The 14,368-nt window shown below is 55.4% G+C and overlaps 3 protein-coding genes across 3 annotated transcripts; 1 reads left to right on the forward strand and 2 right to left on the reverse strand.

Moving 5' to 3' along the window:
• Window positions 1–168: 168 nt before the first annotated feature.
• Window positions 169–939, reverse strand: KRP23_1674 (uncharacterized protein; the record flags this gene model as incomplete). Its single annotated transcript, XM_067886337.1, has 3 exons — window positions 169–702; window positions 773–853; window positions 937–939. 3 exons carry the CDS (start codon window positions 937–939, stop codon window positions 169–171), a joined length of 618 nt encoding a protein of 205 aa, XP_067749007.1.
• A 4,075-nt stretch (window positions 940–5,014) lies between these two features.
• KRP23_1675 (uncharacterized protein) lies at window positions 5,015–5,535 on the forward strand (the record flags this gene model as incomplete). The annotated part of the gene is made up of 2 exons (XM_067886338.1): window positions 5,015–5,116; window positions 5,191–5,535. 2 exons carry the CDS (start codon window positions 5,015–5,017, stop codon window positions 5,533–5,535), a joined length of 447 nt encoding a protein of 148 aa, XP_067749008.1.
• A 1,875-nt stretch (window positions 5,536–7,410) lies between these two features.
• Window positions 7,411–7,730, reverse strand: KRP23_1676 (uncharacterized protein; the record flags this gene model as incomplete). The annotated part of the gene is made up of 2 exons (XM_067886339.1): window positions 7,411–7,480; window positions 7,558–7,730. The coding sequence occupies 2 exons, from the start codon at window positions 7,728–7,730 to the stop codon at window positions 7,411–7,413; spliced, it is 243 nt and encodes an 80-aa protein (XP_067749009.1).
• Between the last annotated feature and the right edge of the window lie 6,638 nt (window positions 7,731–14,368).

The following is a 14,368-nucleotide window of genomic DNA, read 5'->3' on the forward strand; positions in this document are numbered from 1 at the left end:
TTCCGAGTTTGAAGAAAATGTATTCAAGATACGAACGGTTTGAAATCAAAGAGGTTGAGAGCTAGATGGTACGACCCTCGGAAAGAAAGCAGAACTGCTGCACGTCAACCGTCTTCAGCCTACTTACTACATGTAGAAGTGGAGAAGCGACTCGTTATCCCCTTATCCTTATTTCGAGCCGGAAGTTACTGCGTATTGGTCCAACACAAGCTGGCGGACGGCGCTCGTAGCTTGCGTCACAGTGTCTCGGACGATCCACCAGTACTTGACCACAGCATCTCTTGACTTGTGAACCACAGCAGTGCCCCACTCCGTCGCAGCCTCAACATGCGTTCCAGAGTGCTCCAAAACTTGTTTGGTTAAGCTACACAAGTACAGCCAGGACTGAGTGCCCTTCAAAGCCACAGTCTGTACCACCATTTCCTTGTGTGCCACGGGGCGATCAGCATCCTCCACTACCCACGCGGGAATGATGGCGTGGAGACGCTCCAAACTGTCGGTGGCGTCTCGAAGCTTGGCCGTCAGCATTTGAGTCTCCGTGACTTCGATCGGCTGGAGCACAAACTGGTACTCGGGTTTCCACACAACGTCAGCAATCGAGAACTTGAGCAAGAAATCGAGACGCATGCGGCCTTCGCTCATTGCGATGAGATCCACTTCGTAGTCTGTATCTCGACTTGCCTCCGATCGACCGAGACTCAGCTACAGTAGCCAAGAGGAGACTGCAATTAGCTTTGGTTTTGGTACATTAGTTTGAACACCATTAACTTACCGCGAGATAGTCCATGACGATTGCGTGTGGGATCCCAGCACCTTTCAGAGCAAAATCGTCACAGACGACACCGTGCACTGCCTAGACGTTAGTAAGAAATACCGTAGCCAAGCCATTAGCCCTTCAAAGCAACAACAAACCAACTCGTTATAGGCGCACCTCACCATTGTTGCTTCGTCTCTGATTCTCCAGCCAAACCCTCGCAGGCGACACTGAAAAGCGAAACACCGCTCCGCGCTGCGAACTGAACTCGTCTTCCCCGTGGTTTCCGTCGTCTTGCTCATGGTTCTGCAGATCTAAACCCGAAATGAGCCACTTGGTTGGTTTGTTCCCAAGAGCTCCCCGTCCCAAGGAGACAATAACGAGCAGCTCTGGTGACGGCCGAGCGTGGTGCAGCTTTTAAAGTCAAGTCTTTCACATCAACATCAATCCGACCAGAAAGCTTCGGACACGATGAGAATATTGTTTGACGTGGCCGTGCTGTAGAGGTATACTATTATAGTACACGTTGAAGTGAGAGGCTACTATTCGAAGTGTCAATTACCCTACCTATCCGTTATATCCGTGGTACACCATACAAATACCAAACCACAAGACGTCGTCGGCTGGGTTGCTTGGTGTCGGCTGGAGTCGCACATGCGCAGGGATTCACATCGACGCCGAGACTGGACTTTGTGGCTCTGCTTGGAGAGATCCCAGCTGCCTCCTGTCCACTTTCCTTCTCATCCAAATCGGCTTCACTTGGCTTTTGTATGGCCAAGTCTGGACCAGTGCAGTACTATCCCACGTGCGACGATGTCGCTCTTTGTGCTCATGTGGGCTCTACTCAAGCTCACTCCTCAATTAACCTGCCCCACCGCAACAGCTCCGAGTCTCCCGCAATGAAGTTCATCCGCTGCCTCGCTGTCGTCGTTCTGGCGCTCACCGCCGCTACAGTTGCTGCAAGTTCCTCGGAAGAGACCGGCGCCCAGGCCCGCCACATGCTCGCAATGGGCGACGAGTCCGTCATGTTGGCAAGAGGTTCCTTCCGCAGGGTACAAGGCTCCGATTAGACATCTGCTCCACAGGAGACGGCCGTGCACTATATAAGCTCCAGCGAGCTGTAACCTATTAATTTCACGCCAGTATCTCCAAATTTGACGTTTCGTCGTTACATTTTGGTGAAGTGGGGTAATTTTGGTTTAGCGAATTAGTACGGAGAGCATGGCGACGTTGTCGCAGTTGAAGGATGCGTTGACGGCGTTGGGGGTGTCGACGGCGACAGGGACTTTACGAGGAGAAGCACGTCGCGATGAGCTGGCGAGACGATTGCGGCAGACGCGAGTCGCTAGCGGGGAAGTGGGGAATAGAGAAGGTGAAGCAGGAGCACTGGACTGCAACATTTGTCTCTGGCAGAGCTTCGGAGTGCTCTGGAACTCCGTGCGATTTCGACCCAGACGCCAGGACTGAAGGGCGACGCACGACGACATGCTCTCATCCAGAGGTTGATGAATTCATACAGAGGACTGCAATCGACCAAGGGAGGAGGTTCGAGCTGTGAGGACAGTGTTGAACCTACGAGCAGCCGAGTTGGATCCAGTGACGGCGAAGCAGATGACACCAAGTCCGAGACGAGTTCGAGCGCCTACTCCACAGCGACCGATTTCTTCTTTTATGAGGCTGTTGATAGCAGAAAGAATGCAGACCCAGCGCTGCAACTGGAGGCGAAGCCGTTGATGCCTCACTTTCGTTCACACGCCTCCAAGCGAAAAGCGAGGAAACAGAACCTACTGGGAAACTCCAACGGGAACTGTTCGCGCTTCGAACAAAGCTGCATACAGCTCGACAAGAACAGCAGAACGAGATCCAGCGGGTCTTACGGGAAGCGGGGATAGAAGCCTCGTTGAGTGAGATCTCGGCTCAGCTACAGTCCTTGGAGCGGGAACGGCGACGCCTTCAGGAGAACTACTTCGGCCATGAACTGGTCACGTCGGAGATGTTGACTCCTGGCAGCAATCAGGTTCAGGTCGAGTATATCCAGGAGGACGCACTTTTACTGATTGAAAAGCGTCAAGAAGCGCTGAAGCAACTGGCGGAGAGAACGAAGGAGGCGATGGCTGTGGCGAAATTCCACGTTCTTCAGGTTGAACCAGCCAAGATGGAGTCAGCTAGACAGGAAGAGGAAGCTGTGCTCAAGCAGATCCAGCAAATCGAGTTGCATCTTCACGCTGAGGTGCCCCAAGTTCTTTGCCTCCAAGCCGAACCTCTTTGGTTTCCTCAGAACCCTCTACGCCAGTTTTGGCGCGGTGCCGATCCATGCCAAACGGTCTTCAGCATGATCTGTGGGCGCAAATGGACGTCAAAGAACGCCGAGAACTGCATATCGAGCTACAAACAGCAGCTTCATTCATATCCGACGGGACCGTGTGTTGCTGAATGCGCTCGAAAGTTTAGATCTGTCTTCACCGGCCATCCGAGCTCCATCTCAAGCTGATAAACTTGGAATGAAGGCTCGGTTCATGGAGAAAGCCAAGCGAAACCCGAGTGAGATCATGCAAGTGTATCAGAAAGCACTGGAACTCGACAACCGCCACGCTGAGAATCGGCACTACGCACTCTTCTTGTGTACTACTTGCGCTCAAATGGACCAGGCAGAAAACTACTTTAAAAAGGCTCTTGGCGCTGATCCAAGCAATGCCAGGAACCTTGCTAACTATGCAAACTTTCTCAAGTGCGAACGCCAAGACTTTGCAGAGAGTGAAGCCTGTTACAAGGAAGCGTTGCAAAAATCTCCTAGAGACGCGAACATTTTAGGTGGATACGCAGATCTTCTTGCCACTAAGTCACACGGCAGTCGTGACGATCTTCTTTGGCCCGTCGAGCTTTGAAGAAAGCATTAAGCATATCGCCCGCGCATATCCAGAACCAACTGCGACTGGCTTTGGTGCTTGCCGATTTGAAGGAGGGCGAATCTGCACAGCGTTGCTTCAAGCAGTTAATAGTCGCCGTGGAGCAGCAGACTACGGCGCAAAGCGGCGATCAGATTCGAGGCTGCCAGAGTCGGAAAGAGAACGACACACTGGCTTCCATCTACGAATACTACGCAAATTTCCTGTGCAAGTGTGGACAGTGGACACAGGCAAAACAAATGTATGGGAAGGCTCTTGCTGGACCCTCACCGGCCTTCTCTCCTCCGGAACTTGTAAGTTCTCTTGGATGTGTTCATGTATATGGAGAAGCCATCTCACCAGAACTGTTGCTCTTGCTGGTCAGTTCCTGCTTCCTGGGTGAAAGCAAACCATTTCTGCCACCGCAAAGTGATGCAGCACTGCGATGAACGGTGTTGGTAGGCAAGCTCCAAGAAGATATACGGTACATGTACCGTACCACTAAATTGATCAGGTTGAGTCACGATCCTCATGATCTATAGCAGCGATGCACGTGGGCGACGGGTATTCGATGTACATGTAGGAAATTTCCGTTCGACTACCAAGGGGGATTAATCAAAGTGCCAAGCATAAACGCGTAAGACTTCTCTGTGTAGGTGCTCCCAATAGTATATACGGTAGTACATTGAGGCAACGAGCTTCACGTGCACCGAGTCTGCGTTGAGCCAGCTCGTGTTAGCTCGTAGCTCGAAACTTTCCGCTCCATTGCGTGGTGTGCTGGAAAGCGATGTGGTTTCTCGGAAACCAACGACGCCCGTGAGTCAGGGTCGTCTAGTGATGTTGAAGCGAGATGGTGTGCCAAGCACATCGCTCTACGGATCGTGATACCAGCGCATAATCGAGGCTGGTGCTCTTCAATCGATGATTATGTGAGATCACTCGATCCTGAGATCTATCTCGGTGGACTCGCGATTCCTGAGCTATCTCGGCTGTTCGAAGCCTGCACTGCTCATTCGGTTAGCTGCCCGGGGGCAACGATCAAAGCACCGCCGATCTCTCTTTTGCTCTTTTCAGCAGCGCGCAAACATCAAGAGCCTGGACCGAAGGCATAGGCTGAAGCGAACATCTCTTTGACGAACCGGACGTCTAGTCCTTTAAAGGCATGTCAAGGACGGCTCCGCTCACCCAGCTGCTTGGTAGCACGTCGGACACCAATCTGAACAATCTGAAGCGCTATGGTGCACTTTCCGTTCGCAACACGCCTCCGAGGGGACAGGATGGTGCTCTGCAGCAGTTCATAGCTGAAGCAAGCTCATTTCCGAAGTTACCTTCTCCAGTTCACAGCCTCCAACGAACACCAAGCAACCAGCTAACCATGAAGTTCTTCTCGACGCTCGCTCTTGTTGCCATCATCGCCCAGTGCGCCGACGCCCACCAAATGCTCCGCTCTGCGTCCACCAAGTCGGTTGACTTTTCGGTGCTGAGTGGCGAAGGATCGAACTCCGTTGGCTCTATGAAGCACAAACGCCACGACGGCTCGTTCGATGGCAGTTGGGGTGGCCGCCCGCCCACCCGAAGGGCTCGTTCGACGGTAAAATGATGGCTGGATCCTTCGATGGTAGCTGGGGTGGACGACGCCACGGCCCTCACCACCCGAAGGGGTCTTTTGACGGCAGCTTCGACGGACACCACAAGTGGGCTGGATCGTTCGACGGCAGCTTCCCCGGACCTCACGGCAAGGGGCACGGCAAGGGGCACGGCTCGTTCGAAGGCCACGGCAAGGACATCCCGTTCCCTGGTAAGGGAAAGAAGGGCAAGAAACCGACTGGTTCTGGCTCTGAAGAGGCCACCAAGCAGCAGTCGACCGAGCAGCAGACGGCGTCGGGCTCGGACTAGATCTTCGGCTTCGCATCGCACAAGGCTCGGCCTTCCTCGTCCTCTGTACCTGTACATGTGTTCAACGTTGCGTAGCTCAACTTTAAATTTGATTCATAGCGGACGAGCAAATACACAATTTACAACTCTTTTTGCACGAACAAGCTCGTCGAGGCAACATGATTCTTCGTGTTTTCCTTCTTTTACTAGACATTCGGAAACGCAATACTCGTGACGTGTACAACAAAAACTGTGTAACGGGAGCAACCAACTCTGGTCTGCATGCACTCGTACGAGTCGTAGCACACATGCAGGTGGCTGCTGCTTACTCAGTAATCGCCAGAGCGCAGCGGTGGGAGTCCTCCTCCGTTTCGGCCGACAACGATGACGTTGGCGTTGCTCCCGTCACGCAGGTGGCGCCCCACACCACCAGTGGTGGTGCAGCCATGCTCGAATCCTGGGCGTTCGCGGGCGGGTTGATTAGCGCTGAAAAATCGATCGGTCGGTTGTCGGATCGCACGAAGTTGAGCTGGGCTGTCGTAAGCGTGCACTGCAGAGCTACGGCGAGGAGAGCGATAGTCGAGATAAGCTTCATCGTGGGTTCGGTAGTTGGGGAATGGTGTTCTTCGGAGGCGGTAGATTGGCAAATGGTTGTTGCTACCGAGTTGACGAAAAGTCTTTGGCGCATCGATAGCGTTCGCCCCGAACAACAGGTTATTTCGTGAGGCTCGTAGACTACGCATGATCAGATGGATAAGATCCGATCCGATCCATGCCCAAGACCCTAGCCATCGCAGCCGAAGATCAGTGTTGTTACATGTAGCGTGACTGTCCAAACCTGTTGGCATCATGATGGCTTCCACAACAGTCCTTATTGAACAAACAGTATGGCAATGTATTGAACGGTATTTACTCAAAGGTGGGCTTTCCTCCGCCCGGTGCTCGCCACTCGGACGCACGCTCACTTGGACGTAGTCTGCGTAGTCGAGCCGCTAGTCGTCGCGCTCGTGTCGGACCCCGACGTCGTAGTAGTGGACGATGCCAACCCATCGGTGGTCGAAGTTCCGGTGGCAGCGCTAGTGATGTCACCGATGCCTGTGCCGCTGGTCAAGGAGGAGAGACCACTCGTACCGGTGATGGAAGACAGACCGTTGAGGGATGAGAGCGCACTGCCACCCGTGAGTGAGCTTAACCCACCGGTGAGAGAGCTTAACCCGCCAAGGCCGCTGCTCGCGTTAGTGAGGAAAGCGAGTCCGTACTAGGTAGGGTCCCCGAGATCCCGCTGCTGCTAGGCAGCAGACTCGTGATGGAACCGATAGAGGGGACTGCCGCGCCGGCCGTCGTTGATCCGGTGAGGGCAGAGAAGTCGAGGGGTGAGTCGTCTCCCGCCCGAAGCAGCTTGCGCTCAGGGACAGCTTGCACATACTGGACAGCCGCTGCAAGGAGGAGGATAGTCGACAGAAGCTGCATCGTTGGAAGTTGGTTTTGGAGGCTGTTGGAGGTTGGGCAAATGGAATAATGAACAGCGTGGTGTTCTTATCGGAGCAGCCGAAGTTGCGCCGCGACTACTAGAAGATACGGATGGACCGACTCACGCGGTAGGTTCTCAAAGCGGCTAGAACTCGACTGCATGAACAGCCGGTTGCAGTACTTGTGGTAGTCGTGGTCTTGCCGATGCTGGCGCCAGTCGTGGATAGTGTGACGAGACGTCCCGGTAAAAGCTTCGCAATATAGTTTTTGCCACGTTTAAGAGCGCTTTCTCGAGCAGGAACGCGGCGCTTTCTCAGCTGGAATTGCTGGACCACAACTGGCATTCCTTAGCTCAACGAGTTGTATCGAATCACACACGTGATGAGCTAGGCCTAAGTTGTCCGTACCACGTTCTAACACGGTAGGCTAAGAGTACCAGGTTCCACACATGCTGGCCACGATTTGTGTATGAGTTTTGGACAGGCGAACAATGTGCCTAAGAAAATTAGGATTCCCAAAGCAAACACAACTACATTACACATCTACCTGTAGACGCGCAGGACTAAAGGTTACACGACCAGTCGCTTGACCGGAGACTTCTCCGGATCCGGCGTCGGTGTCTTCTTCACGTTTGGCCTCGGGAATTTGTTCGGGAACATCTTCATCTGGTTGGTCTTCGTTGTCTTCTTGTTCTTCTTGTTGGTCGACTTCTTCTTGTTGGTCGTCGTTTTCTTCTTGGTCTTCATTGACCTTTGCTTGGGGATGGCGACGGAGTTGTCTTTAGCCTTGTCAGTGCCCGGTCCTCGGACTTGTCCACGTCACCCGACGAGTACTTCTTGCCTCTAGTCGAGGTTGTCGTGGTCGGTGGGAGTCCTAGTCCATCCGTTAGACCTGACAGGTTGTCTGGGCCGCCCAAGAAACCCTTGTTCAAACGGTGCTACTGCCACCGCTGATTGGCAGTGACGGCAGTTTGCCATCCTTTCCGACGCTGTTCAGACCATTGCCACCAGTCAGTGACTGTAGTCCGCTCCGTCCACCGATCGGCAGTGAGTCAGCACCCGGTAGGGGTCCGCTCTTCGTGGTAGAGTCGACACCGGGTACTCCCGATGGCGATCCATGCTTCTGGGAGGTGTCTGCCAGACGCGTAAGGTCGGAAAAGTTGATGGGCGAGTCGTACCCAGACCGGAGCAACTTCCGTTCAGGTTCAGCGAAGGTGTACGTGGCGGCAAGGAGCATGAACGCTAGCGTTGATACGATCTGCATTCTTGAATGGGGGTGCAAGGTAAAAGTGGTAAGACTCTCTGGTATGTGGTCGGTCAATCCGAAAATGAATTTGGTTTTGTGAGCTTTAGCTTTGTTGGGTGTCTTTGGCTACAGCATAGCAGGCATCGAAAGCCCCAGCGAATACTGGGAGGTATAAGATTCTAGCGTGCACCGACAAGGATCAACGGACTTGCAGTTGGTTTTGATCTCTTGGTGGACGCCATGAACGCAGCCAAATGGTGAGACCCACGTGGCACAGAGTTGACGAATCGAGCCAGGGGTGATGTGCGCATGGCCCGTATGTCCACGGTAAGCTCTACGCCGAGTGCAAATCATCGACGTGAATGCGTGCAAATCCGTGAACTTCTTAGACTTATGAGTTCACGGTGGAGGGTCTGTCGTCGATTTCTGGCACTGCAACACCACGGGCGTGTACTCGGGGATCGTGGCCAGCGGCAACGGCGACAGCTCCGACGCGGCCAACGTCGACAAGACGTTCCTGCGCGGACTCACGCCCACGGATGAGGACGGCGTGGCGTCCTACACGTCCATCTTCCCGGGCCACTACACGTCTCGCGCCACGCACATCCACCTCATCGGCACGTACAACGGCACGCTGCTGGAGAACAACACGTACTCGGGAGGATACGCGTCGCACGTGGGGCAACTCTTCTTTGACCAGGACCTCATCAGCGAGGTGGAGGCCACGGCGCCCTACAGCACCAACACGCAGGAGCTCACGACCAACGCCGACGACTCGATTCTGTCGGAGGAGGCGGCAGAGGACTTCGACCCGTTCTTCGAGTACGTGCTGCTGGGCGACACGGTGTCGGACGGCGTGCTGGCCTGGATCTCCGTCGGCGTGGACATGACTCAGGCGCAGACCATCACGGCCGCGGGCACACTGACGGCGGACGGTGGCGTCATGGCCGACTCGACGGGCACGACGACTGGCGGCGGGGGTGGCGGTGGCATGGGAGGAGGCTCGGACATGGCCGGTGGCTTCGGCGGATCCGTCGGCGGACCGGAGAGTGGCAACGGCAGTGTATCGCTGGGAAGCTTGGGTGCTTGAAACACTGTCTGAGGAAGTGGTCGTGGTTGTCGAGCCCATTTGAACGCGTGCATAGTCAAGCAAATGAACAGTAAAATGTGATGTAGTGATGAGGGCGATCCGCGCTAATAAACGGTTTGTCTACGATTCGAGTGTTGGCGAGGTGGCACCGACTGTGAGTGCAGGCCTGTCGAATCGAATCGTTGTTTGGCGTGCGAGTGGTGTGATGTTGGCAACAACGTGTTGCTGGGTCGATTCAATAGACCAGTCGACTCGATTGGTCTGTGGTGGCTTCATTATTGTCAGGTCGAGGTGACGATGCCAACTTGGATTTAGTATGCCTCAAGTTGAAGTTGGACTCCGGAGCTATTCGATGTGGCTCTGCAATGTGCCTCTTCAATGTGGCTCTTCAATGTGGCGCTTCCAGCGCTCTCCAAACGACCACGACTCCAAACGATCACGACTCCAAACGACTCAAACGATCACGTTACGTAAACGACCACCTTCTCCAAACGACCACCGTGCGTAATCAATCGACAACGCTTGAGCGCTCGACCGCCTCCAAACACGAACAGCAGCACTTATACAAACGTGAACAAACGGTATTACTCCTGTATCTAGCTTTACAAATGCAACACTCCGCACCATACGCGAGACTACATCTACTCCATTCAGACGACGGGTTTCTGGTCTGGAGACTCCTCCGCCTCCGCCTTTGTAGCGGTGGGGTTGCCGTCTGACTTGTCCGTGGACGTGGCATCTGCCTCCGACGAGTACGCTTGCTTGCCGGCGTCGGCCGACGTCAATGTCGACGGTAGAGCCAAGCCGTCCGTGAGTCCAGAGAGGCCGCTTGTGATGCCGGAGAGACCCTTCGTCGAGTCCGCTCCGTAGCTGCCACTGATGGGTAAGCTCGGCAACGATGGCAGCTTGCCGCCTTTCGTCAGACCGCTCGTGATGCCGTTCGTGATCGAGCCGAGTCCGTCTCCTTGGTCAGTCCACTCGTGATGCCGTTCGTGATCGAGCCGAGTCCGTCACCCTTGGTCAGTCCACTCGTGATGGAATCCAAGCCACCGCCACCCGTCAAAGCCGACAGGGACGACAGCGCGCTTCCACTCGTGACTTTGCTCAAATCCACCGGGAGGCCGTTCTTACCTCCCTTCGTAAGAGAGGAGAGCGCGTCCGTGCTGGGCAGGCCCGACGGCAGGAGCTTCGACAGACCACCCTCGCCACCCGCACCACCGGTGATGCCTGAGAGGCCTTTTGTGAGGGAGTCGACGCTTGGAAGGCCTGGTAGCACCGCGCCGGAGCTATCCCTGCTTCTGCTGCTGCTGGGAGGTGGGGTCGGTTGCGCCGCCTCCCGTGAGCGTTGAGAAATCGACAGGCGACTCGTAGCCGGATCGCAGCAGCTTCCGCTCGGGTGCTGCGAGCGTACACTGAGCAGCAATGACGAGGAATGCGAGGGTGGAGAGAAGCTTCATGGCGGCTGTGTGTTGTGTGTTGTGTGTTGTGGGACTGTGTGTTGTAGTTGTTGGGTAGTGGTGCCTTGCAAGAAGGATACCAAATTGGAAATGAACGTCAGGAGTAGTGTGCATCCATATCCATCAGGGGTCACGATGAAAGAGAAAGCTGTGTCTCCACACAGTCAGCAGGAGCATAGTCCTTGTAATGTACTAGATCACCTGTTCATACGAATTGACTTTTGTGGCTTTAAAACGAATCGGCTGCGATGGGCCCCCGATAAGATTGAGACGATGCTGCTACGAGAGTAGTAACTATAGTTGCACTGACGATGCATGCAGCGACTTTCATTCGTGACGTACGAATCGCGAGAGGGCCCATGCCACAACGACATACCAAATGGACTTGTCCATCTGGTGGAAAGCTTGACGACTATATCAATAGCAGCGCCAAGCTGCTGGTGCATCTGGAGGTGTACGCCGGCTGTGTCCATGGACGAAAGCAGCCGCATTCGGAGATCGCCTTTCAGACCAGTGCGTCCTTGTTATTTCCTTGTTGAAAAACGGCCTGTGGCCCAACAACGAGACGCACACACGCACGGCGTCTTCGCCAAACTATAATAGTTCGGCTTGCTTTCGTTGCACAGGATCTACCGGTAGATCTACCAAATACCGGTAGGTGGAACGAGCCGTAGCGGGAAATTGCTGGGTGGAGCATCATTGACCCCGTTCGTTAAGAGAGTGTCGGCAGAGGTGAGCTGCGGTATTCGCACAAAGTGCTTCAACCTACGCGCTCCTAATGGCCAAGTGGAGTATCGTCACAGCTGTATCGCTTCCAGTCCTCACGTCCAAACAACAAAACAAGTGGAGTGGCCGTGTGCGCGACATATTGTTCGCCATTTGGTCCCGTACTATCCGTTTCCATCGCGTCTGAGCCGCGCCAAGGCCCACAGTAGCAGCAGCCCACATCAAGTCCTTCATGGGTCTTCGCCCGTCGAGGACCTTCACCACATTTCCAATTTGGTATCCTTCTTGCAAGGCACCACTACCCAACAACTACAACACACACAGTCCCACAACACACAACACACAACACACAGCCGCCATGAAGCTTCTCTCCACCCTCGCATTCCTCGTCATTGCTGCTCAGTGTACGCTCGCAGCACCCGAGCGGAAGCTGCTGCGATCCGGCTACGAGTCGCCTGTCGATTTCTCAACGCTCACGGGAGGCGGCGCAACCGACCCCACCTCCCAGCAGCAGCAGAAGCAGGGCGATAGCTCCGGCGCGGTGCTACCAGGCAAGCGTCGACTCCCTCACAAAAGGCCTCTCAGGCATCACCGGTGGTGCGGGTGGCGAGGGTGGTCTGTCGAAGCTCCTGCCGTCGGGCCTGCCCAGCACGGACGCGCTCTCCTCTCTTACGAAGGGAGGTAAGAACGGCCTCCCGGTGGATTTGAGCAAAGTCACGAGTGGAAGCGCGCTGTCGTCCCTGTCGGCTTTGACGGGTGGCGGTGGCTTGGATTCCATCACGAGTGGACTGACCAAGGGTGACGGACTCGGCTCGATCACGAACGGCATCACGAGTGGACTGACCAAGGGAGACGGACTCGGCTCGATCACGAACGGCATCACGAGCGGTCTGACGAAAGGCGGCAAGCTGCCATCATTGCCGAGCTTACCCATCAGTGGCAGCTACGGAGCGGACTCGACGAAGGGTCTCTCCGGCATCACAAGCGGCCTCTCTGGACTCACGGACGGCTTGGCTCTACCGTCGACATTGACGTCGGCCGACGCCGGCAAGCAAGCGTACTCGTCGGAGGCAGATGCCACGTCCACGGACAAGTCAGACGGCAACCCCACCGCTACAAAGGCGGAGGCGGAGGAGTCTCCAGACCAGAAACCCGTCGTCTGAATGGAGTAGATGTAGTCTCGCGTATGGTGCGGAGTGTTGCATTTGTAAAGCTAGATACAGGAGTAATACCGTTTGTTCACGTTTGTATAAGTGCTGCTGTTCGTGTTTGGACGCTCAAGCGTTGTCGATTGATTACGCACGGCGGTCGTTTGGAGAAGCTGGTCGTTTGGAGAAGGTGGTCGTTTGAGTCGTTTGGAGTCGTGGTCGTTTGGAGAAGGTGGTCGTTTGAGTCGTTTGGAGTCGTGGTCGTTTGGAGAGCGCTGGGAGAACCACATTGAAGAGCCACATTGATGAGCCACATTGCAGAGCCACATCGAAGAGCTCCGGAGTCCAACTTCAACTTGAGGCATACTAAATCCAAGTTGGCATCGTCACCTCGACCTGACAATAACGAAGCCACCACAGACCAATCGAGTCGACTGGTCTATTGAATCGACCCAGCAACACGTTGTTGCCAACATCACACCACTCGCGCGCCAAACAACGATTCGATTCGACAGGCCTGCACTCACAGTCGGTGCCACCTCGCCAACACTCGAATCGTAGACAAACCGTTTATTAGCGCGGATCGCCCTCATCACTACATCACATTTTACTGTTCATTTGCTTGACTATGCACACGTTCAAATGGGCTCGACAACCACGACCACTTCCTCAGACAGTGTTTCAAGCACCCAAGTAGACCAGTAATACCGGTGCCAGACCCTCGGAACGCATTCGTCTCTCATTCTCGGTTTTGCGAGCTACCACACAACGAACGCCAACCGCACCGGCACTTTCAGCTCAACCGCAACACGAACCGACATCCAACCAGCGCAAGCATGGCCCCCATCTACACTACACTCCTCATTGCCACCGCAGCCATCGTCGCGTTCGCATCCCGCGATTCCGTGTCCGTACACGGAGGTCAACCCGCTCACGCGCGCTCACCAACTCTCAAGCGATCACTCAAGGACTGGGCGAGCCAAGTGGATCCCGAGCCCGAGGTCACGCAGGGTCCGTACTACGTCAACGGTGAGCTCGTACGCTCCGACGTCCGCGAGGGCTAGGAGGGCGTCGACCTCTACGCCGACGTGCAGATCATCGACGTGAATGCGTGCAAATCCGTGAACTTCTTAGACTTATGAGTTCACGGTGGAGGGTCTGTACGTCGATTTCTGGCACTGCAACACCACGGGCGTGTACTCGGGGATCGTGGCCAGCGGCAACGGCGACAGCTCCGACGCGACCAACGTCGACAAGACGTTCCTGCGCGGACTCACGCCCACGGACGAGGACGGCGTGGCGTCCTACACGTCCATCTTCCCGGGCCACTACACGTCTCGCGCCACGCACATCCACCTCATCGGCACGTACAACGGCACGCTGCTGGAGACAACACGTACTCGGGAGGATACGCGTCGCACGGGGGCAACTCTTCTTCGACCAGGACCTCATCAGCGAGGTGGAGGCCACGGCGCCCTACAGCACCAACACGCAGGAGCTCACGACCAACGCCGACGACTCGATTCTGTCGGAGGAGGCGGCAGAGGACTTCGACCCGTTCTTCGAGTACGTGTGCTGGGCGACACGGTGTCGGACGGCGTGCTGGCCTGGATCTCCGTCGGCGTGGACATGACTGAGGCACAGACCATCACGGCCGCGGGCACACTGACGGCGGACGGTGGCGTCATGGCCGACTTGACGGGCACGACGACTGGCGG

The sequence above is a fragment of the Phytophthora ramorum genome (genome assembly GCF_020800215.1).
Source record: "Phytophthora ramorum isolate Pr-102 chromosome Unknown Phyram_PR-102_s0002, whole genome shotgun sequence".
NCBI lineage: Eukaryota > Oomycota > Peronosporomycetes > Peronosporales > Peronosporaceae > Phytophthora > Phytophthora ramorum.